This window comes from Sceloporus undulatus, chromosome 1 (assembly GCF_019175285.1).
Source record: "Sceloporus undulatus isolate JIND9_A2432 ecotype Alabama chromosome 1, SceUnd_v1.1, whole genome shotgun sequence".
NCBI classification, from domain to species: Eukaryota; Metazoa; Chordata; class Lepidosauria; order Squamata; family Phrynosomatidae; genus Sceloporus; species Sceloporus undulatus.
This window is the reverse complement of record NC_056522.1, coordinates 157,297,173-157,322,252: the sequence shown is the minus strand read 5'-3', so window position 1 is coordinate 157,322,252 and position 25,080 is coordinate 157,297,173. Positions and strand designations below refer to the sequence as shown.

The 25,080-nt window shown below is 41.3% G+C and overlaps 2 protein-coding genes across 2 annotated transcripts in view; both read right to left on the bottom strand.

Annotated features, from left to right (window-relative positions):
- LOC121929377 (gamma-aminobutyric acid type A receptor subunit pi) overlaps positions 1-18,713 on the bottom strand; it is a 34,415-nt gene extending 15,702 nt beyond the window's left edge. Inside the window, exons 1-5 of the mRNA XM_042464944.1 lie at positions 18,668-18,713; positions 10,276-10,384; positions 5,367-5,482; positions 4,220-4,287; positions 502-719 (exon numbers count right to left, since the gene is read on the bottom strand). Coding sequence (XP_042320878.1) covers positions 502-719; positions 4,220-4,287; positions 5,367-5,482; positions 10,276-10,331 — 458 coding nt within the window. The 5' untranslated portion in view covers positions 10,332-10,384; positions 18,668-18,713. The remainder of the gene's footprint in view (positions 1-501; positions 720-4,219; positions 4,288-5,366; positions 5,483-10,275; positions 10,385-18,667) is intronic.
- Positions 1-25,080, bottom strand: part of FGF18 (fibroblast growth factor 18) — a 650,869-nt gene that overhangs the window by 596,385 nt on the left and 29,404 nt on the right. The gene's annotated exons all lie outside the window — the stretch shown is intronic.

Below are 25,080 nucleotides of genomic sequence, written 5' to 3'. Positions count from 1 at the left end.
TTCAAAGTCTATTTGCAGTTTGGAACTTGCACTGTGCAAAACATTCATTTTTTGCACAGAAAGATATATTTTCTGCACATAAAACACATTTCTATGTAGCAAATGCTGTTTTCTATGCAAGAAACTTGTTTTTTGTGCAGAAAATGCTGCCTTCATTGCAGGAAACTTATCCATTCTCAGAAAATGTAATTTTCTGGGTAACTAAACCCAAATGCATTTTACTTATGTATTTTGGCACAGAAAACCCCCTGAACTGTGAAGATCTTCACCCATCTAGGTTTCTTCTTGTCAGGGTTTCATGACACTCAAGAAACCCAATTTTCAATCATTTAAAAATATCTTCCAAAAAAATTGCATAGCGATTTTCTTTTCTTGTTCTGCTGTACCCTTCTATTCCACCCCCGTCCCAAATTGGTTCCTAAATATGAACAGACAAACTCAGGATCAGTCAGGGGGAAATATTCCAATTATCTCTAAACTTTCAATTTTTTAAAGACTTACCGCAAGGCATACAAGACGGTGCCATTGGAGAACAGTCGTATAAGCCGATTCTCTGCGGTGACCTCATGTAAAAAAGACTTTTTTGACTCCACAATATATGTGTCAGGCACCCATAGGTATTTAACTAGCCGGGCATCCAGTGTAAAACTTTTGTTCCCCTGAAATACCAGACGGGAATCTGTCCAACGTTGTCGCAAATATATTGTTGCTGTGTAGTCCTAGGAAAGATAGCAAACATTAAAATATATTCAGGGTAATGTTTTCGTTAAAAGAGATCCCTCAAAGTCCAAGAGCCCTTCTGCAAACAGCTTTTCTTAAACATTTGATCTTAATAGTGGGGCTCTGATTATATTGTCTACCATTTCTAACCCTCCCACATTTTCCTCTGCTTCTTTCATTTCTCAGCTTACCACAGAAAATCCATTAAGGTGCACAATGCCTTTTGACTGTTGTACCAAAAAACTTCTGTTTGGAAGCATTGAGAGAGACTGTTGATGGAACCTACTTTGCAAATGAGTCCATACATATTGAACTGACCCTCTTGTCCTATAGATACTACTGATGTTTCAGTGTCTTATACATTCTGCATCTCAGATTGCTCTATATCTGGATTTGTTTTTCTATTTTACACCTTAATTAACTAGAAAAGTAAGTTAATATTCCAGGTAATAATAGTGAAGATTGCCATGGGAGCTAAGAAATGTGGTGATATAAAAACACTATTATAAATAGAAAAGTAGAAAGACAGAACAGTCAACTCATTGTATTTCAGCAATACCATTGGCATCACATGCTATTCATTTTGTGTGTCTGTCTCTGTGTATGAGGTTGGGAGGGGGAAATAATCAATCAGTTCATTGAAATTTTGATAAAATTTCTAGTTATCATAAACTCCTTTCAGGGCTTGGCACATTCCTTCTTAAAAATAAAAAGTAAAACATTCCCTTTACTAATTACAGTGTTTGTAATGTAACCTGTTGTTGTTCCTCGTCCCATTACTGAAAAAGTAACTCATATTAATTGTTACACTCCTGTTCCCCGAGTTCCTATTCTTTCAAAAAGTGCTGAAGAAGTACGGATCACGGACAGGATGCCAAGATTGGGTACGCGATGCCTCAGGACTGGGCATGGAAGTGTGCAACAACACCCATTTTAAAAAAAGTTTTCAAAAGTTTCAGCCTGTGCTGAGGCTTGCAGGAAAGCCAGTGCAATAACCTCCTATGAAAGCTCATGCTGCCAACTTCTTTCTTTCAGCCAGTCTCAAAGGTGCTACAAGATCTCTCTACATACTGCTTCTACAGACTAACACAGCTATATCTTTGTATAATTATGGCTAGTTCTCTTATAACATTACCAGCATTTCTCTGTCTGTGCTGACCAGGAACTGAGGGCCATGTTAGGCAGGCATTCTGCTTCTTTCTTCCCAGAAGGAATGTGGATCCAACTCTATTAGTAGAAATCTATTAGTAGACTAGATGACCCCTGCAGATCATTTCCAAGAAATGTCACAACTGGCAGATCAACTTTAGCTTATCTATTATTATTATTATTATTATTATTATTATTATTAGATCACTGGAGCTAGATTAGATGACCTCTGTGGTGATACCCTGACAAACTTTCCAGACTACTGCATCTCATTAACATAAAGTCATCTAATATGACTTAGCTAAAACGGTTTGAAGTCATCCTCTGCAGCTACAATAAAACAAGTGAATATACTGTCTGCCCCATTTGAACATCAGCATGGTTCTCAGGTAATCATGTGTCAGGCAAATTTTGATTCATTGCTCTGAACATTCAAAATATCATGTCTTGCACCACTTCAGTGCTGGGTGAAAGGACTTCTTTTGTACTAAGTGCATAGACTGTTAACAGCCTTTGGAAAGAAAACTGTTAACACCATGCAGAGAGCTTTCATGTATCTCATTGCTAGCTTTTAGATTTTATTCTCGTGCTGTTCAGGGGAAAACCCCTTCACCTAAATGATTGAGATGATGCAGTATTATGCATTTCAAACCAGTGAATTATTAATCCCAGCAATGAAGGTGAAAACCCCTGGGTCATTTGTAGTTCAATTATTTATCTAGCCAGAGAGTACAGCTCTATAATGTTCTGCATGGGACCTGGAAAATGTAAGTGGTATAGCAAGGAGAATGCTTCTGTATAAAGAGAATATTTGAAGATTAATAGCTTTGGAATACCAAGAAAGTTAGCTGCATGAAGGATTGTGCCAAACTATCAAAGATTTCTTACATGTCCAAACTTGATTGGACTCCAGCTTTCAACAGAGTGCAGCAATAAAACCAGAGTTTAGAAAAGCTCCTTTTGTGAATGACATCTCCCAGAATCCCCTAGGCAGCATAGACATTTTCTTCTGGCAGTTATAATAAAAATTCCAAGATACGTATTTAAATAATGCTGGAAGCAGTTTACACAATCATGTACATGAATTTGGGCACTTTCAATCTATTTGTCAAAACAGTCCTTTATTTTCAAAAGATACAAGTGATGTCTCATGCTCGAAAGAGTTCATCTGGTCTATAGAAACATTTTAATGTCACCTTTGGGCTCCATTTGGGCCTTCCAAGTAAACTCACAAACATGAAAAAAATAACAACTAGAAAATAAATTTTAAAATGATTTTTCAAACAAACAACTAACTTACTAAAGCAGTTTACTATTGTGAACACATAATGGTGCTCACATAGCGTCAAAGGTATGTTTAAAAAAATAAACTGAATTATTCTCCTAAGGTAGGAGACATTGCTCGAAAAGGTAGATTCTTGGTCTACAATTTACAGATTCCTCTAGCCAACAGAGATTCTGGGAATTGTAATCCAGAAAATATTTTCTGCCTAAATCTTGACAGGAGGTTCAAAAAGGCTGAGCCCCATCCACTCACAGAGTGGATCTCAGGTGGTAGTTAGCAGAGCCTCCTCAGATCTTAATAGACAGGGAAAATAATCAAAGAGCAACTAGTCCTTTCAATATTCCAGGCTCGAACTGTGGATGGCCACAGTGGGGACCTGGTGACTCTTCAGATATTGGATCCCCATGAGCTCTGGCCAATGGGCAGAAACCATGGGAGATACAGTCAAGCAACATCTTGAAGGCCACAGGTTCCCCATCCCTGTACAGAGCTTTAAATGTACCAGCAACACTCAGAGACAAGGACAATTTCCCAAATTCTTCAAAGGCAGACCTCATGTACACTTTGTTCCAGTGTTGTTGCTGCCTTCGAACTGGCTTTGTCTTATAGTGACCCTGTGAATGCAACCCTATCCTCAATTGCTCTGCTCAGGTCCTGTAGACTTGGGGCCATGGCTTCTTTGCATCTATCTATCTGATATGAGGTCTTCCTCTCTTCCTACTGCCTTCTACCCTTCCAAGCATTATTATCTTTTCTAGTGATTCATGCCATATGTACCAGTGACAGATGGGCCTTTTCCAAAGACAGTGGCTTTGGAAATCTGGGCAAATGCCCTCTTGGTCAGAGACACAACTTTTACAGCCTCTATTAATAGAGCCAGGTCCACATTCTTTCTGGGAAGAAAAAGCAGAATGCCTCTTCTAACACGACTCCCAGTTCCTGATCAGCACAGACAGTGAAATGCTGGTAATACCACAAGGGATTAATTTCCGAAACTCCAAGCTGTACTATCCTATTTTCCTATATAAACAGTATAAAAAACAGCTGAGGTGGTGATTTGCTTACCATATCACTCTCAGAGATGCTGGAAATACTTGCGACATTAAGGCTCATTGCTATCACCACAGGCGCTCCTGGGAAAGTGAAAAGAGAGTTGTTTGCAGAAGGAAAGCAGACTGAAGAAGGTTAGGAGGCTACATCAGAGGGAAACTGCTACACAAACTCTCCCTATGAACCCAGAATGTGTGGAAATAAAGCAATAAGATGAAAGTTATATCCGCCATGCACATCCTTGTCATGAATGAACATAATAACTTTATGGTAAATAAATAGGCTAAGGGTATCCTTGTGCAGGGCATAAAAATCTATGTACTGACTAACCCCATAGATAGAGGAGGAGTAAGAATTGGGTGATCAGGCAAATTGAACTAGTCACTGGATGGACCCAAAGCTCTAGTATTATCAGACAAGAAGAAAAATTTCTCCATATCGATTTTTATTAACATTGTGCATTGTTTTCATATTCACATTTACCTTTTCTCTAAACAAAATGCCCCAAACATTCTATCCTTTTCGCATAAAGGGGTTGCTTTGATTTTCTTTATAATTTAGCTTGCCATTTTCTGCAACTCCTCCATGTCTATAATATCCTTTCAGAAGTCCAGTAACCAGAACTCCACGTGTAGTTATTCTGTCTGTCTGTCTGTCTATCTATTTGAGTATTAATACCCCACTCTTCAGCCACAAAGGCTCTCAGAGTGGCTTACAAGTAGTTGTACCATGGATTTACATTACAGCATGATAAAACTGATAGAATTATTTTCAGTTCCTTTTCTGAGGACCCTCAACATGGAATTTGTCTTTTTCACATAGCAATAGCATGCTAGGTTTCAGTAAGTTTCCAACACAACTCAGTCACAATCAGCTTAGCCTGCATCCATCTACATATAAAGTCTGGATTTTTTTGCCCTGTCATCCAATAGTCTGTCCCACAGTCTTCCTCAACATTTCAATTAGAGTTAAGGCAGGCTTGCTGAAGTCATAAAATAGAATGGAAGCAGAAAAGGGAATTAATTTTAGTTGATAGGCCAACATTATAGAAGTAGACATATTCAATAGTAAACCACAATGACCAAGACAATATTTCCTTCCTGACAAGATGATTTTTTTTACAAAAAATATATACAACTAAAAGATTCCAACAATGACATACCACCAAAATTTGGCCTGAGATATCTATTGTATCCCTTGGTGAGATTTCCAAACCCAGGCAGTGATGGTGTGACCCGATAGTCTGTGGTGTCAACTTTGTGACCCAAGATAAATTTTCTGAAAATGAAAAATTGAAATAGTTAGATGCGGCAGTGAATACTCAGTCCATTTGCTATGCAGCTGCAGCTTCACTCTTTCTCATATCTCATGCATGCTTACCAATGTTTATATAGTATTAATATTAAAGATTTCAAGCCACTGATATTAGCCTAAGAGGATGAACTATGCCTAATTAGGACTAGGGACATTAAACACAATCATTCCTTAAATATATGATAGTGATGCAGAATGGTATTGACTAAAGAAGAAAGACTATAGGGGTATGTGAAGATATCAGTACATGCCCAGAAGCAATCCACTGCGAACCTTACGCAAAGCTTTAATAACATTTCTCAATCATGTTGTAGGAACTAAGGGTGAGGGAAGGTGGCTGTTTTGTGGACATTTTCATTAGATCAAAATACGTTTCAGCTATTTTCAGTAAAGGGAGAAAAATTTGTGATTCCAGGTGCGCTGGGATCAAACCTTGACTGAATAACTTGACTACAGAAGAAATACTGCCCACATTCTAAATGGGTTGAAGATGTTATTAGTGGCCAGTCCCAAAAATTGGTCCCTTCCCAGACTCCCAGAAGGGACCTACTGCATGAAGGGATAATACTGTAATGAGATTGAAAGCGAAAAGGTGAAAAGGTACACAACAGAAATGAATGGAATGCAAGGCAGCAGCAGGACAGACATGATGTTGTGTGATAAGTACTGGCTAAGGGTGTTATTATCATGTTAATGTTCCACTTTTTAACCATGTACGGTAAAGTCTTTTGTTACTATTGTGTACCTTCAAGTCGTTTCCAACTTATGGTGACCCTATCATGGGGTTTTCTTGGCAAGTTTTTTCAGAGGGGTTTTTGCCATTGCCATCCTCTGAGTCTAAGAGATTGTGGCTTGTAGATCACCCTGTGGGTTTCCATGGCCAAGCTGTCTCTCAATGTACTAGTGCAACACCCAAACAATTACACCACATTCATCCTCAACTAACATATACATCCCAGATTCAGAAAGCTGTTTTCCAGCATTTCTCATTTCCTACCAGGAGAAGGAGCTTTCTGATAGAATATTGAAACATTTGTCTCGGTTTGCTCAATGGTGAACTTTGATTCACCTGTTCTCTGATAGTGGATACAGACAGGCCTTGAGACAAGTGGAGCCATATTTTGGGGGACAGCAGAATATAAGGTGCCATAAGCCATACAGGCTGGGAGCTCCCACCAGTCATGACCACAGATTTTGGAGTTTTATTTAACTCCAAAACATGTTAAAGTGAGTTCTAAATACTGACAACTAGAACATTAAAATGAAAGCTTTTCATGAAGTGCAGACTTCTCTAACAGTGGAAAAGTGAGATTGGGAACAGATGTAGGAGTAAGTAGGAGTGTATGAGGGAGTCTCCATGCATGGGAACAACCTCCTTGCATGGGAGCAACCTTTGATTCACCCATTCTCTGACACAGGTCTTCAAATTTACCCTAAGGAGAAAGAACTACCTCTGCATTTTCCTGAGGTCATAGCTAGTGACATGTCACTAGGGAAATATTCTTGATAGCAGAGAGTGCTATGCCATTCCTAGGTCTCACTTTCAGGACCAAGGAAGCAAATGTAATGAAAGATAATGGGGTTTCCCTTCTCACTGCAATTACATAAGCCCCCACTTGTCAGGATGTAATTATCAACCAAGATTAATTTTAGAGCACAGTATGAAAGTACCAGACACAAACACCCTATATGGCCTTGGACAGAAAGTATGAAATTTTGGTATATGAGCCAAATAAGGGCCCCTCCCTGTCTGCAGTATAAATCATCGGCTTCTTTCTACTCCACCTCTGATCTCTTAAGCACATGGGTCCAAGGCCCATGCAGTGGGATGACTCTGATAATAATGCTTAAAGGTTGACATGTGGAAATGCTTATATGTGCACTCTGTAGCGGCTCCAGTTCAGTGCCAGGATGGCCAGCCATCAGAATGTTGTGGAATGAGAGATTATCCAGATTTTCTTGTATAAAACTGACACTCCTTACCCTGTCAACGACTGTTTAGAAACATGGAAGACAGGCCTTGTACACGAATGAGTTATGGTTCGTGCATGAAAGAGTGGCAGAATCTCACACCATGAAGGCATTATGCACCCTTCCCCCAACCAGATGCCCTCCAACAATATTTGCCTCCACCTGTGGTGAACTGCGCCATAGCCAGTGATGGCTTGGTAGGATGACAGCTGCAGTTCAGCACCTCTGGAAGATGCCAAATTGTTGAAAGCTTATGCAAGAGACCTTTTGAATTAAATTGGAATATGAACTTTTCATAGCACTTGGACGTACAGTGGACCCTTCCCATCCATGGAGGTTTGGTTTCAAGGGCCCCCGTGGCTGGCAAAAATCTTGGACAGTCACATCCCATATTATTCAATGGCAATGACATGCAGCAGAAGTAGGAGACAGCAGGAGTAAATGAGAAGCATAACCATTGCCATACCCAGTTTACCACCAGTCCTGGCAGTTTGGCTGAGGAATGAAACTCTGATCAGATACTAGCCAGGCAGCAACACTAAAAAGGTGACATAACTCACTGCTTGCATTTTCTAATTGTAGGTTCTTCAGCCACAGTAGTACATTTGGGAGACAGCAAGTCTCTGCTAGCTTCTAAACTTGTGTCCAAGATGTGAGGAAATTGTACTGCGCCTTCATGCCTGCTTGCAATATTTGTGAAGTATGCCTATGGTCAGTTTAAAATGGATTAATTACACTACAGATGGTTATTATGTACCTTCAAGTTGATTCCACCCTACAACCAACCCATCACAGAGGTTTTTACATTGGCAAAATTTATTCAGAGGGAGTTAGCCAGAGGAAGTTAATACTTTCTTAAAACTGAGAGAGGTGATTTGCCCAAGTTGCCAACAGTTGAGCAGGGATTAAAATCTTGGTCTTTCTGGATCCTCTTCCAACACTTAAGGCGCATTCACACTATGTCATAAACTGGTTTGGAAACCAGTTTAAAAGGGGTTTGTTCCTACTTGCACCATTTTCTCCCGACCTGAATTTGGGGGAAGGGGGGTGGCGCAAATCCCCCTTAACCTGGTGTTTTTGAAAAGAAGGCACCATCTGAGTCTTTTCAAAAGCACTGGGGGTTTTTAGGGAGTTACCAATGGGAAAATGTTGCCAATCCCATTCAGGGCACCCAGGAGGGAGGGGTAATGGGTGGAGGGTGGACAGAGGGGCGGAAAATATCCATCTCATCACACAGGTCTCGGCTTGGTGGCAAACGGCCATTGTTTTTCTCCTCTTGGTTGGTGGGTGAAGATGCCAGCTCTTTAAATCCAATGGATTTAAATTTCCAGCACTGTCAAGTGGTCCCTTTAAATCACTGTGCAGCTTTCCCCCTCTTCTGCCAGTTTCTTGGCAAGGGTTCTTCAGAGGGGCTTGCCATCACCATCCTCTGAGGCTGAAACAGTAAGATTCCCCTCAAGGCGAACCGATCATGGGGGTTTCTTGACAAGGGTTCTTCAGAAGGGCTTGGCATCGCCACCCTATGAAGCTGTGATAGTGTGATCCCCCCAAGGTGAACCTATCATGGGGGTTTCTTGGCAAGGGTTGTTCAAAGGGCTTGCCATTGCCATCTTCCGAGGCTGACAGGGGAGGGGTTATGTGCAGAGGGGCAGAACATTCCACTTGACCCACCTGTGGACATGTGGACCACCCCTTCTTTGCTAGCTAAGTGCCATATTATTGCAGATACAGAGTCATGCTGCAAACTATGATAGTGGAAGCAGAATGACTTCGATATGCATCATTTGATTGACAGTCTAAAAAAACTGAGAACAATCGAACATGTGCAATATGGAAGCTCTATTTTAAATTGATACTTACGTTAGTGTGAATGTCAATAGGGTTAAATTGCACCAGAGATATTTGATCAGAGCAAATGTAGTGGGAACTTCAATTTGGAATTGCAACATCAAATCTCCTCGGATCTCCTTGCTACAAAAGCGCTAGTGTTAATGCATCCTTAGACCACTATGCCATGCTGCCTCTTAAAGATTAGACGCAGACAAAGGAGATTATAGCATTACATTTGCTCCTGGCATAGACGTGGGATATAACTTTAAGAAGACTGATCTTATCACATTCACCTGTTGCTGGGCAGCAGACATCCTGTTTGCAACCCAGGCTTCTCTCAAATCTTTTCATCAGAGGGATTTTTTTATTCTTGAAAAGCTGCAGCAGAAGCCCAGGTTGCAAACAGGCTGCCTGGCGACAGATGAATGCGATAAGATCCACTTTTTTAAAGTTATATCCTGCATCTATCCTGAAAGCAAATGTAATGCGATAATCTTCAAAATTATCAATTTTGGTTGTTCGTGGTTTCTGCTTTTTCCTCTAATATTACATTCAACTTGTCCCATTTATGTATTAGTTTATAATATTTTTAAAGAAACTTGCATGAACATTTACACAAATTTCAATGTGCAGTTCCTTTTATATTCATTTCTATACAGTAATGCCTCATACCCATTTTTGCAAGTAATTTCCCCTACTATGATAATTGTGTGTGTGTTTTTCACCAATACATGTGCTTTTGATGCATTTTCCTCCAATATCTCATACATTTTCCCACACATCTTTAACTGGAGAAGTATATCACAAAATTTGAAGATGTCCAAATACAAGAAATCAATTGAATTCAGTTCTTGTATTTAATTTGAAAAGTAACAATTGGATAGGTTTAGTTTACAATATGAACTGAATAATTTTTCCCATATGTACTACAGATATCCTCACAAGTTTTAACTTACCCTTGATACAGAAGAAAAAGCCACACAGGGGTGGAAAAATAATGACTGCAGTGCATTTGTGAAGATTGTTCACCACCGGCTGCAATGATTCAGTTATCAATTAATCAATCTGTGGGAGTAAAGCACATAAATATTTAATCTAGTTAAATAGGGATAGTTAGATCAGTCTGTTTCATTTCTTTAACAATATTCCATTTGTTCCCTCATAACTTTGTTCCACCCATTTCTACATTAAGCTGAAAATCAACAGGAATAATCTGGTCAGGCTGGTTCCCAATTTTAATTGTCCAGTTTAAGATATCTGGCTAGCCACTGTCAGAGGCAAGGTGCTGAGAGAATGCTACTCCTAACACATAAACCACATTGTAGGGTGCATCTACACTGTAGAAATAATGCATTGACACTATTTAAACTGCCATGGCTCCATCCTACACAATCCTGGGATTTGTAGTTTTGTGAGGCACCGGTACTCTTTGGCAGAGAAGACTAAAGACCTTGTAAAACTGCAGTGCCCACTTAAAGTGATAACAGACTGCGTGATGTCCTTGGCCAAGGCAGTTTGGACCCTGTGGCCCTCCAGGAGTTCATATCCCTTTAGGTCCTGCTAGCATGGACAACAGCCAAGGATGATGGCAGATCTAGTCCAATAACAGCTTGAGGGCCAGAGCTTCTCTGCCCTTGCCTTAGATGTAAGAGTCTGCCTTTATGTTGCCTATATGTGATGAATAAGCATGGCATAAAGATTTTCAAATCTCTTCAATTATAGACAAAGAAAACTGATGGGGAATTATTCAGGAGAACATCCTGAACTGTATTGTAGGCAGAATTCACAGAGGCAAAGTACCAGGTCTTTTATAATTCGTAGAGTTAATTATAATACCTGCCACCCTCAGTCTCACTACGACCCCTGTCCCTTCTGAGTTTATCTGAAAACCTCATAGTATCTAGAGCAGGGATTCCCAAACTTTGGTCCACCAGATATTTTGGACTTCAGCTCCAGAATTCCTGACTGTATGCCAAGCTGATTGGGACTTCTGGGAGTTGAAATCCAAAACACCTGGAAGGCCAATGTTTGGGAATCACTGAGGGATTGAGAGGCTGAACAGAGGCTCTATGCCGCCCCTAGAAGTGCTGGGTTAGGGACGCAGCAGCTGCATGCCATACTCCCAACCCGGTGCACACAGAAGCCGCGAAATGTGGCTCCTATTTGCGCCCTAGAATGGGCATCATAAGGCCTTATGACGCCCCTTGTGCGCAGTGCCGTTTGGGCACTGCACACGACGGACATCATATGGGCATGCACCGTCTCGACAGGCATGCGCCAAGATGGTGCCCATGGCGTGCGGTAAGGGCTCTGAGCATGTGAATACTCAGCTCTATCTGAGCCCTAGTTTGGCTGCAGACTGGCATAAAGTGCTGGTCTGTACACCCCCTGACTTTCCTAGGAACCATGTGTTGCTGTAATCAAAGTACTTTGGGGTGGCTTGTTCCTGCTAGAAATGAAAGCTGTTAGAACTGATTGAGTGATATGGATCAAAAGAGCAGCCTGCACATTTGGACTCTCCTTGGGGAAGCTGGCTATGGAGACTGTCATGAGGAACACGTGCACTTAAGAATTTACAACTGCACTATTGCCAATATATGATTTTGTTTGAAAGAACAGCATCTGCGCTACATGTTCCCATGTTTCATTCACAGAAACAAATGGTTCTAAAATTTATTTTAAAAAAACATTGGGCTGTTTTGTTTTTAAAGAAAATGAATTTTATTGAGTTTCACTTTAGTGAGTTTCACTTTTTAAAAAATCCAGTTCAGCCTCCCCTGATGTCACACCCTGCAGTTTTGGATGACCACCCCCCACTTTGCTTTGGGTGACCACTCCCAGCTCTGCCAATGATCATGGATTATTAGAATTGTGGTTAAATATACCAGGTTCACTGAGGAAGGTAACTGTATCTAAAAGGAGAAAAGAATGACCCAAGAAATCAGACATAAATAATCTCTGTGGCATAAAAGGAAATCTTGGGACTTTCCATATCCTTGTTTCATTCCAATGAGTATTGTTCTTTGAAATAGGAGTATGAAACAATGTATTTTGGAGTGGTTTGGTTGCCTTTTCTGAGAGTCAACATGGCTCTCTTGGCACCCATCCCAGACATTACCTAGCCCTGTGCTCATTAAAGCATCAATGATGTGATCATTGAGCCTCTGGTTCTGTACTGCCCACTCCACAATTGCTCACCAGAACAGAACAATGGGATTGCATTTGCCTGGTTGAAGCAATCCAACAGTGGTTTTCATGTGGTTTCCCTTGGGAGACTTTCTCTAGAACACTTTTAATGGACAAACTTATTTGAAAGACATTTGGTCTACCATTCCTGGTTTCACCTGCCATCAGTGGTGGCTCCCATCTCAGCAGGATGGTGAATCTGATTTGGGTTGTAATCTGAACTTTAAAGAAGCCAGACAATATGATGAGGCATATTCTCAAAACAGATGCAGGCACCATCTCGGATACTGCCACCCAAATTCAGACTTAAACCTGCAGCAGATTCACTGCTCTACGGATGCATGAGTTGCCAGCTGCCACTGGCCATCCTGCGTTATCACTGAAGCATGTTGGATATTATCCATTACACAGTGATGACCATGCTTTTGAGCTGGGCATACTCACTAGCATTCAAAGGTCAAAAAAGTTACTTTTGTGGATTTACAACTCTCACCCAGTTTGGGGATTATGATTATGATTTTTCTCCCAAGCACTGAGCACTTTTTCCTTGCTCAAGGCCTCCTGCATCCTTGGTTGCAGCCACCCTCTTTTTGTTGTACTGCAATATTTAAAACATGTGACAATGTGAAATATGCAAATATTTAGCATAGGAGAAAGAACTGTTGTCAGGGTGGATGTGGGTAGGGAATTCTAGTATCAGATATACTGGTATCAGAGATCTGGGAAGAGATGGATGTTCTTGCCAAAAATTAAAGACTTGGATAAAGCAGCTGTCAGAGTTCTGCCACCTTGTCTTTCAGTGACATTCCAGAAATCAATGAGATGAATTGATCAGTGTAATCACACAGGACCTTATCTTCTCTTGACCTTTTAAAATTTTAAAGACTTACTAGTAAATATTACCACTCCTTGATTTGTCTACCTATATTTTAAACTGCCTTGGAACATTTCTAGCCTGGTTTTGCACACCATACAAAAGCAGCCTTCCCTAACTTGACGCCCTTGAGATGAGCTGGTCAGCAACTTTTGCCATCTCAAGCCAGCAGGGCTGGAGGTGATGCAAGATACACACTCTTGTGCATCTTTGGACCCCAGTTTGGGGAAACTATGCAAACCATACATGCCAAGCCTCAAATTCATGTGAGTCCTTTCTCATAAGTTTCCTTACACATTCACAGAACTTTGGCTTCTCATCTTGATTAGCTGGAATGTAAACTAGACTGTTTAATTAAATTATCCGTTTCTACAATCTAAGGTTTCAAGATGGCTTGTTTGAGAACTGACAAATGATTATTTTAAACTCTAATCTCTGGTTCATATGATACAATGATCAAGGATTATATAAAAGTGGTACAAAATGTGGATTTATGCATTTACTAAAGTCAGGATGCAGAGTATTACTCAAAGCAGTTAAATTATTTTAGCACATGAAGTAGAAAATCCCATATGTACCTCTCCTCCACCCCAGCAATAAAAATACAGCAACACATTAAATAATTTGCAGTATGCTGCCCTTTCATGACAATCCAAGTCTGCTGCCAGAGGCAACCACCTCGCTCTTCCAAATGGTAGCATTAGACCTCACTTTTACCACTAGGGACACTATCACACAAGCATTGTTCTCAGAGCAAATCACATCAATTTTTTTAAAATGGAAACACCTTGGTTTCAGAGCAGCCATTATTGACAAGGCATGTATCTCCCTGCTCTCTGTTTTATCCAGCATGCCTTTCATTTCATTTTTATTTTCACTTACATGTGGAACACATACCGCGGCCCCAATGCACCTTGCAGCCAGCTGACAAAGGAGCAGCAAAGAGCTGCTCCTTTTTGGGCCAGCAAAGAGGTGGCTTTTCATGTCCAACATGGGCCATGGGTGGCTTCAAGCTCCTCTGGGAGTGTGTGGTGCGTAAACTCTGCACCACTGGAACGCCCAGAAGCCAGCCCATGTCTGGGCATCAGTGTGACTTCCGGGCATCTTGGGGACACATGGTGTCTGTACGCCACATTCCCAAGCCACCTGGAAGCTGGCTTTTCATGACAATCCATTTCACCCCTATGTCAATGACATTCCAGAATTTCTTTGTTTTATGGATGTTCACATGCCAAAGATTCTTAATAAACTATCTGATTATGGGTTTGATTCAGTGCCATAGGATAGTTTTAACCAGAGCAAGATTTGAGCCGTTAGATTCTAAAGGCCCCAAACAGACAAATGTAATAGCCAAAGGGCACTTCCACCCCAAATGCTGTGGGACCATGGCAACAGTGTGCACCCAGCCCCAATCTGGGATAGTGCCATTGTCTTGAAGGGTATATCAGTAAAAGAGCGGACTTTGTCTGCTCTTTTTGTGGCTGGCTTTTCATGGCTGGGCATGCTTTCTGTGCAGCTTCCGTCTGGTCTGGGGGCGTGGGTCATCTAAACACCACATCCTTGGAGCGACCGGAAGCCACACTTTACTGCCTGTCTGTTTCGGGCCATAGTCAAACATAGATGATTCTGCCAAGTGTATACACTGAGAGAACATGCGTTTGTGGAGCATCTGAAATAACATGTCCTACTAACTGTCAACAGTGGCGGGATACAGACTGCCCTTTTGGGGCGGCCTGCACCCGCCCCTTTCCCCGATGGATCGGGGCCTCAGCTGCCACAGCGGCAGCCCCGGAGGCCCTGATCCGACGCTTTTTCTGGCCTCGGGGAAACGGCAAAATGCCGCTTCCCCACGGCCTGGAAAGGATCCTCTAACTGTACTTTGGGGACGCAGCAGTTATGGGTCCGAGGTGCTGGCATGTGATAAGTATCACCAATGCCTCTTTTTTCCAGAGGTGGCTGGTAACTTCCATATCAATGGGCCGTAAACCAATTTCTGGTTTTAGTCAGAACTGGAAGAAAAATTGCCTGTTATTTGTTTCCTGGAAGGAAAATGGGTTTTGCAACTCTCAGGGATTCATTCAGAAAAAATAGCACAGTGGTGAGAGTTCTGCACAGTTTTTGCCTGGTTTCCACATATCCCCAAGTTTTTCAGGAAATTATTCTTATTAGAAATACTCATTGGTTGTTTGCATAATCATAATGGTGCTGGGGGTGGGGGAAGAGGAAAAAGAAAACTGCATATAAAACACTGTTTCCAGATAGGCATGTGGTCTGTGGGCAAGACTGTGTGCATGTGTTTTGGGAAAAAAAACAAAAAAACAAAAACAAACAAAAAAACCCCAGCAATCTTGCACAAACCCCAGCAATTTTGCACACAAACACACATAAAAAAGTAGCCCCATCAATTTCAGGGTAAGATTGCTAGCATGTTTGTGCATATCCACCCCCCCCACACACACACACACTGTTCCCATGCCCACATGCATTTCTGCAAGTAATAATTTCTCAAAACACTTTGGGATGTGCAAATGCCATTCAGTTCAATTTTCAATGAGAACTGTGCAGAAATATTGGTTTTCTCTGAATGGGGAATAATTGTGGAAATCATTTGTCATCGCTTTGGAAAACGAAATAATCAAATGTTTACCTCTTTGGTCTGAACTATAAAGACACTAAACCTATATTTTGCATAAGCTCAAGCTGTTTTGATCCCATTGACATGGAAGCCACCATTTGCCACAGAGCGATGAGAATTACTGCCTTGTTGCTAAGATCCTGCTTTGGGGCAAGGTGCCGGAGAGAGTGGTGGTCAGCCAACTTCACATGTTCATGGAAGAAGCCTATATATATAGACCCATTCCAGTGTAGTCTCAGGCCAGGGTTTTAGAGAGAAACATCCTTCATTCCCCTAGTGTATGGCCTACTCTGAAAAAGAAACAGCAACAGTACAATTCAGTTGATCCTCCTGGATCTCTCAATGACTCTTGACAATCAACCATGGTATCTTATTTTTGGATCACATTTTTGATATGGGAGTTGGAGACATGGTTAAGAGATTTTTCTCTTATCCATGTCTGTGTTTAGTTCCAGAGGTAGCATGGGAACCTCTGGAATTAATTACTCCATTTGTTAATACAGAAACCTGGGGTTTTCAGGGTTTCCTTCTGCCCTACTCATGCTATTTAATATGAATCCGTGCGTGAGGTCATTAATGGGACTGAGTATATGTCAGGGCAGGGGACATTGTGCTAATGATAGCCAGCAACATTTCTCCTTGTCTCAGTGAGCATTGCTTGTGCTGGCTCTGGCTGCTTGGAGTTATAGTTCAAAGCATCCAGATGGTTTAAGGAAGGCTGGTTTTAGGGAGTATGGTGGTCTGCAGCCTTAGATGCTTGGCAACCCAGAATACTAGCCTAAAATCACATTGGAAAATAACTGGTAACCAGTTCAAAAGTACTGATGATGACGTTTGTCTAGATGGCCCATCCCTGTCAGAGGAACATAGTATTCTTCATCACATTAATCTTCCTGAGAGTGCTGAAGGGCAGGCCTGTGTAGAAGGCAGCCTAAGCTTAAGGGCACAGGGCCTGGATTTTAATCAACACGTCCCCATATGTTGTTTGTTTAATCTTCTCATTCTCCCATTCTCCAGGTAGCCAGGACAAGTTTACAACAAGGTTCAAACAAGAAATTTAAAAAAACTAAAAACCTAATACAAAAGTTTTTTTAAAATAATTAAATTAGCCAAAACACCCATAATTTAAACCAGTATAAACTCATTTAAAAGACACAGCAATAAAGGTAAAAAATGCAATATACATTTACAAGCCTTTTGCATGACCAGTTATTCATCAAATGCCTGTTTAAATTTTGCAAAAAGAAAGCAGAAAGGGGGGTCATTCTAGCTTCCCATGGGTGGGATTTCCAGAGCCTGGAAGCAGCCACAGAAAAGGCTCAACATATAATTAAAAGGGTTATTGTTTCCTGACCAGATAAGAGCTAGTGAATGGCATTTCTAGCTAACACTGAAATTTAGGATTCCACATACAATGAGATCAAGAGAGACTGAATGCCACTAATGGTAGTTGTCCATGTTTCCAGTACAGGTTGCAGCATCTATTCAATATCTTGACAGGCAGGTTTCAATCTCCTCCTCAGCATACCATGCAGTGAACAATAAAGAACTAAACTCTTGGGATTGCTCTTAATCTAAATCAAGTTGGGAATCATGTAGCTCTCCAGATGTTGTTGAACTGCAACTCCCTACATTCCTTACTTTTGGTTATACTATTTGTATCAGATTCACAAATTTTATACAAACAAAAGATGAGACAAGAATGAAGGTGGGATTCGGACAAATGCCACAAAAGTTGATAGTATATTGAGGCTAGCAGAAGACATTTGTTGCCTGAGTCAACACAACAAATGGTGCCCTCTCCTTCCAAAGCCTTGGAACCTATGAGTGCTCAAAGCCAATCAAGTTATTTTGACACCAGGGGCAAAACATTTTTAAAATACCACAAACCGCTCTAACCAGCAGTAAAAACACAGTCATACAAAATTTATAACTAACAATTTGTAGCTTGTTCATGACATCCCGAAACTTGTTGTCTTAGGTAGCATCTGGCCAATGAGAGAACCAGCTCTGCAATCTGAAAGACACTCCTAGCATACCTCCATTTACTTTGTTGTATTTACGTTCCTTCTCTGCTAGTATTCTCACTTTACCAGGAGCTCAATTATAGCCTATTCCCTTTTAACAATGAGGAAATACTTGATTTCAAAAATTCAAAACACTATGTCTGTGGAAAATTCTTCAAGAAATGCATATTGTTCTCAGTGTATTAAGTTGCCTCCTATGGTCTCATTTGCTAAAAGAGAGGAAGGATGAGAGGGAGAGAGAGCAAAAGACTAAAAAAAGTGCAGGAAGGAAAGAAAATTTACTTACACTGGGTCACTGGGTTTATTCTGTTCCCTCTCAAACTGCCCAGTTCTGTTCCAGTCAGTCCATTTTCATTGCCAAAGCATAACCAAAGAAGTTCATGGTAACAAATTGAGAGTTAAGGCTGCCATCTACAAATACAGTATGTCTCATTTGTTTGCCAAGCTGTTCTATAATTTGGGTTCTTCAAACAAAGGTCTCCCAAACACACTCATTGTCAGCATTCATCCAGTTGCAACTAATAACACTTCATTTCTCACTAGTCACTGCTATCTGAGATCAATCATTTTTCCTGTTCTTTCTGGTGCTGTGATTTTCATCCAGTCAAGTAAACAAGTTTTCTCACCTGGTCTCTGCAGGTAGAGATCCCTTTTCCTCAAAAGGACACAAACTGTAGACAAAGCACCCACCTGTGGGCTTTCCTAGGATTTTAGTTGTAACACTATTTGCATGGCCCCTCCCCGCCTCTGCCGCTGTTCCAGCCCAGGTCACGATGGAGGCTCCAACATTTTTAATAATGAGACAATTTTTCTGAGTTAGATCATCGCAGACCATGCTTACTGAACTCACAAAGAAGCAAGTTCCGTTTTTAGAAATGAAGAAGGGCCCCTTTTGGTATTGTAATTTGTGGTCTTTAGCAATAGGCTAGATAATGATATGAAAACACATTTGTTCTTTTCTGGAACCCATTTCTGTGCTATATTCAGATCACTAGCCCTAGAATAGTTCATAGAGATCTTATAAAAGAGTTTGTTTGTTACACTTAAATTGTCTTCCAATGAGTTCGAGGCTCTTCTCCTCCCCGTTTTATTTTCACAATGACTCTTTCATGTGAGAACCTCTGGAAGGCCCAAGGTCACCCAATGAGTTTATAGTTCAGTGCAGACCAGAACCAGTCTAACACTTCACATCACAGTCTTACAGTCTAACACTTTAAACAGAATAAGACATTGGTTTTGATTAATCTGCAAAACAGCATGACACCAGCACATTCATGCCACAGAGCAAGCTTGCAGTTCCACTTACCTGGGGGGAAATCTTGCCAAATGCAGGGGAGATGCACAGGGAAGCCATTGAAATCCACAAACACCTGGACAATTTCAACAGGAAAGAGGAAACCCTTAAAGTAAACAAAGTTTGGGTACCAGTCCTGAAAAATAGCAAGATGAAGACTCAACAAATGCAAATGAGAAACCTCCCAGGGTCAGGGGTTTCCCAGCAGACAATGAGCACTAATCAAGCAGACACTCATCCTCTTTTGCAGACCCTCCCACCCTGAGGCCTGCCATTAGCAACAGAACAATACACATGCAAATCACTCCTGCCTTCCCAGGTCACACAATATGTGTGTGTGTGTGTGTGTGTGTGTGCGCGTGTGCGCACGCACACACACACACACACACACACACACACACACACACACACACACACACGTTCTCCAGGCAAGTATTCTCTGAAGATGCCAGCCACAGATGCTGGCAAAACGTCAGGAAGAAACTCTTCTAGAACATGGCCACATAGCCCAAAAAACCCACAAAAAAACTATCCAGGGGAGATTATTTCTAAGTGCACATATAAGTCCCTATAAAAGAACTGAAGAAGATGCAAATGTTGCCTTTTCCTCCAAATAAAATATACCTCTTTTAAACAATATAGGTATCTTATCTCTACATTTATTATCACTATGCCAGTTAATTAGATACAGCAACTTGAATTATTGACTATTACAATTTGTTATGAAATTATTTCTTGTTGTTAAATGCCATCAAGCCAACTTCGAGTTGTGGTGACCTTGTGAATAACAGACCTCCGGGTCACCCTGTCATCAACAGTCCTGCTCAGGCCTTGCAAACTTAGGGCTTTGACTTCTTTGATTTAGTTTGCCTTCTACCTTACCAACATCATTATCTTTTCTAGTGAGTCATGTCTTCCCATGTTATGTCCAAAATACAACAACCTCTGTTTAGTCATCTTGGCTTCTAGGGAAAGCTCAGGCTGTATTTGCTCTAGGACCCATTTATTTGTCTTTTGTCATAGTATCTGCAGAACTCTTCTCCAGCACCACATTTCACATGAGTTCCTGTTCTTCCTATCACCTTTCTTCACTGTCCAGCTTTCATAATCATACATAGAAATGGGAAATGATCTTCAATGATATTTAACAGTACCTACAGGGATGGTACTGGCCTAGGCCAAAGTTTTAATGAAAAGAATGACTTACAGTTCCTATATAGACCATAGTCTACAATATCAGAAAAGCCAAAATCTTTCTTATGCTGCAGTTCCCATTAATTTAGTAACAGAGGCTTGCAGCCTATCAGCTGACTGTTAGATTTCCAGTACATATATATACCACCCACCAGATGACTGTTTCCTCACAACATTTCTTTCCCATTCATTTTTCTTTCTTTTCGTCTTCTCCCTCCCTTCCTCCCCTTTTCCAACACATGTACTGCTGGTGGTAAGACTTCCCTGCCCCAAGTGAAATGCCATATTGCACCCATGGTGGCCACTATTGGCCTTTTTCTATTGAGGGGGTAGGTCATCAGAGAGGGGAGGCCCTGGGATGATGTTAGGTGGGGTGCACTTTGCTCACCCTGGCTATATAATTTCAAATAGGATCAGACACCAGACCAGGCTCCAGCACAATGGTTTCCATTCTGGAATCCCTAGAAGTTGTCCAACTTCATCTCCCAGAATAGGGTTGCCATTTGTCCCCTTTTGCCCCATCTGCTCTTCAACCCTCACTTTCTTCACAGCAGCTGGGGGGGGAGTAGTAGAAAAGAGCTCTTAACTTGGTGCTGGTGCTGAGGTTGAAACATAATGGTAGAAAATGTGCAATTATTAATGTGTTGAATTTGCATAATCAGAAAGCAAATTAATAATATGCATAATTATAAGAATTTGCATAATATGCAAATTAGAACCTCGGATATGAGGGACTATGCCAATTAGATGCCCAGATATAAGGGACTAGAATATGGCAACCCTTTCCCAGAAATCCCAATCTGTAGCCAGTGGTAAGGGAATCAGAGAGATATCACCCAACAGTAGCTGAAAACAAACACAGGGTGGGTACCACTACTCTAGAGAGAAGGAGATTTATCTCTCAGCATACTTGGGAAGTGAAGGGAAGAGGGGAGAAGATTCCAAATCTAAGCACATTGGTCTTGATGTAAATCAATAGTCCTTCCCCACTTGTCATTTCACTACAGGGGATGAAATTGCCAGCTCAGAACACAAAGATCTTCCCATTAGCAGCAGACTGTTAATTTCCTGTAACTACAGTTTGTCCCAGAGGAACACTTTCCTCCTGGAACACAAGCTACTCCCACACTCTCGGCTATGGAGGGTAATGAAACTCAGCCGCTTGCCAAAATTTATCTATTGTTTGAGACCTATTGTTTTCTCTTGTGAACATATTTAATGCATCCCAGTGTAAAGCCAGTTTGAAGCAGATGAGTATCTACAGCTGAGCTGAACTCCAAAAGAAGGAACACAATGCTTTCAGCTTCTCAAAAATGTTGCAAGGTATCTTGTACACCATGGTTTAGTGTGTTTTTTCTCCCACCATTAGGAATCAATGGGCCAAACTATACAGTACAGTATAGTATAGTGTTCTAAATGGCACAGGTATTGCATAAAACCTTTATGTTCATCAAGCTCTCACATACTGGATATGTGCTATATGGCTATCATTACTAGAGATTATATGATATTTATCAGTGTGTGATGTTAATATTTCTCACTCTTCTGTTGTTGTTTTTTAATTGTATCTTTGAGGGGAAGATTGCTTAATTTCTTCCCCTCTTCTCAGTCAGTAATTTGTCTGCTTAAATCCACTCCCTCCCCACAATTATTTTTCTTCTTGTGACAGAAAAAAATACTGGGACTCATATATTTTCTTCCAGAGCAGGAAAGCAATGGTGGTTTTTTGTTGTGGGCCTTCAACTTGTGGCAACCCTAAGGTGAACCTATGGGATTTTCTTGGCTCGCCTGGGACCTGGGCTGCAGCCAGGCTGTACTTGCCTGACAACTTTGGCGGCAAAAGCCTTGTAGTAGTACCGGCTGCCTCCCGATTTAGGCTTGAATTCGGATGAGGTAAACCAGGTTATTTAAGCGGAGCAATAAGCTGCTAAGAAAAATGCCACTCTTAAGTTGTAAGTCACTCAGGTCAGGAAATATGCAACTTGTGATTTACTGTATATTCTCATGTATAAGTCTAGAAATTTTGTCAAAAAATTGACTGCAAAAACCTGAGTTGACTTATCCATGGGTCAATGCATGTACTATACTTTAACTCTTATTTCAAAAGGAATCATCTCCTGGTAAAAGGCAAGAGTGTAATCTGTCTTGGAAGCACTGAACCCCACTGCTACCCTCTCATCCATCCAGTCTTCTGTGTGAGCATAAACAGTTATGCTTGTTGGGATTTTGTATGTTCTTTTGCATTGTTTTCCTGTGCTTTATCCTTTAGATCCTTTGTTACATGCCCATACGTTTTAACCTTGACCTATCCACGGGAAAGTGACAGTGGATGGAATCAGTGTTCCATCACAGATTTGCTATTTCCCAAATATCTAACCTATATTTACTTTCCTATCAATTTAACTTATTGCTCCACACCCTGATTATGGTTGTGGTTTGGCTCTGCTGCTAAAGAATGCCCATGTTACACCACTAAACAATGAGTGAGATGACAAGTTAGGTAAACAGTTTGGTCACGACTATATTGAATGTGTCTGTGTATAAACAACAAACTGGCAAAGAGAGAGAGGAAAACCTGTACAAGTAGAATGAATTGCCCATGCCAATCAGGCCCAGCATCTCCGGATCAGATTGCTCATACTTGAGCCCCTTTTATCCATGCATCCTAGCCTAAGGCCAGGCAGAGGTACATGGCTACTATGGTTGTTCAAATCTGTTGGGTAATATTCCCAGCTGTTCTGTGGGTTTCTTATTCCTTGTCTAGCTGCCAATCAGACAGCTCCACTCCCCCTTCCCTCACATCTGCCACATTGTGATAAGTTATGCCACTCATCCATGAAACCATGCAACTTAAGTACAGTGGGCCCTTGTTATCCTCTGGGGGTTGGTTCCAGGACCCCCCCCCCATTAATAAATATAATTAAATATAATTAAATATAATGGAAAAGGAAAATGGTGTCTCTAATATAAAATGGAAAATCAAAGTTTGCTATTTGGAATTTATACTTTTTAAAAAAATATTTTTCAAGCAGTGGATGCTTCAATCAGTGGATAAAAAAATCTGTGGATAAGGAGGACCAATTGTACAGCAAATGTGTTCTCTACAATTGCATATCTAATTACATTACTTCCCATCTGTCGAACTCTGTCGAAATGGTTATTATTTGGTTTAATTGGATTTTAGCATGCTAGTTTTAATCTTATATTGTTTAATCTTGTTTTAAGGGGGGGGTACTATGTATATATATGAATGTATTTTAGCTTGTTGAATGCCGCTTTGATTTCCTGGCAAAAAGCGAGATAGAAATGTATTTATTTATTTATTTATTTATTTATTACATAGGTAGGATGAGGTTTGGAGGTAGTGTTCTACAGTGACTCATTTTTTCTTGGAGTAGGACTCTTAGAGGTTGGTGCTGAGGGCTATAGATTTATGAAGTCCCTCAAGGTTCTGTTTTGTCCCTTATTTTACATCTACATGAAATCTCTGGGAGAGGTGTCATAGTTTTGGAGTCAAGCATCACCTATATGCTGATGATACACAACTCTATAACTCCTTTCTACCTAATTCTAAGAAAGCTGTTCCTGTGGCTAAACCAGTGCCTGGCAACTGTGGGCCCATTCCCACTACAGTTTTCTGCGAAGCGTGATGTGGGCTATATGACCCTTGTTCCCATTTGACCACGCTTCTGATCCTCCTTCGATCGATTAGAGGAGGAAAGGTTCGGGGCAAACTCAAATAGTCCGGGGTTTCCTGACACTAGTTTGGGAGAGGTGTTTTCTGTAAAAATCGATCCTGAAGCATCCCCAATAAGTGGGAATGCCAGATCAGAATTGTGTTTTAGGGGGGTTTTTTTGCCATAGAATTGATCGCAAAAACAATCTATTGCTAAATAACTACTTGCTTTAGCAACAGATTGATTTTGCAATCAGTACTATCGCAAAAAAAACCCCTCTCTCACCCTCCTCCACCTCCTCCTCCCATTCCAGGGAAAGCCGCCACCACTTGCCCAGTGCCTGAGGGGCTTCCTTCTCTATCTCCCTCTTCTTTACCCTCCTTCCTTGCCTTCTGCTGGGCTGGTAGGGTCTGTGGCACTCCTGCCGGGCCTCCGCTGCTTCCCCGGTGCAGGTGGGATTTCTGGCGCCACTGCTGCAGCAGGCAAGAAAGGGGCAAGCGGCAGCGGCATAGCAGTGGAAGCAATGCTAGCCCCAGGAGAAGCAACGGGGGTTAGCCAGGAGCGCTGCAGGCCCCGCCAGCCAGGGAGAAATGGCAGAGGCCCAGCAGGCAAGAAGGAAGGAAACCGAAGGTAGGAACCCATTAGAACGTTACAGTCTTTTGGGGAGGCATTTTTCTCTGTCCCATTACCTTTTCAGGTTTGTTTGGTGGAAACAAGGGATAAGGCCTTCTTGGTGGCTGGTCCCAGTCTTTAGAACTTCCTCTCTAAAGAGATCAGAATGGCTCCCTCCTTACTTTCCTTCCATAGGCAACTGAAAACATTCTTGTGTCACCAGGCTTTTGGAAATTGAATCAGATGGGCCTACAATGATATG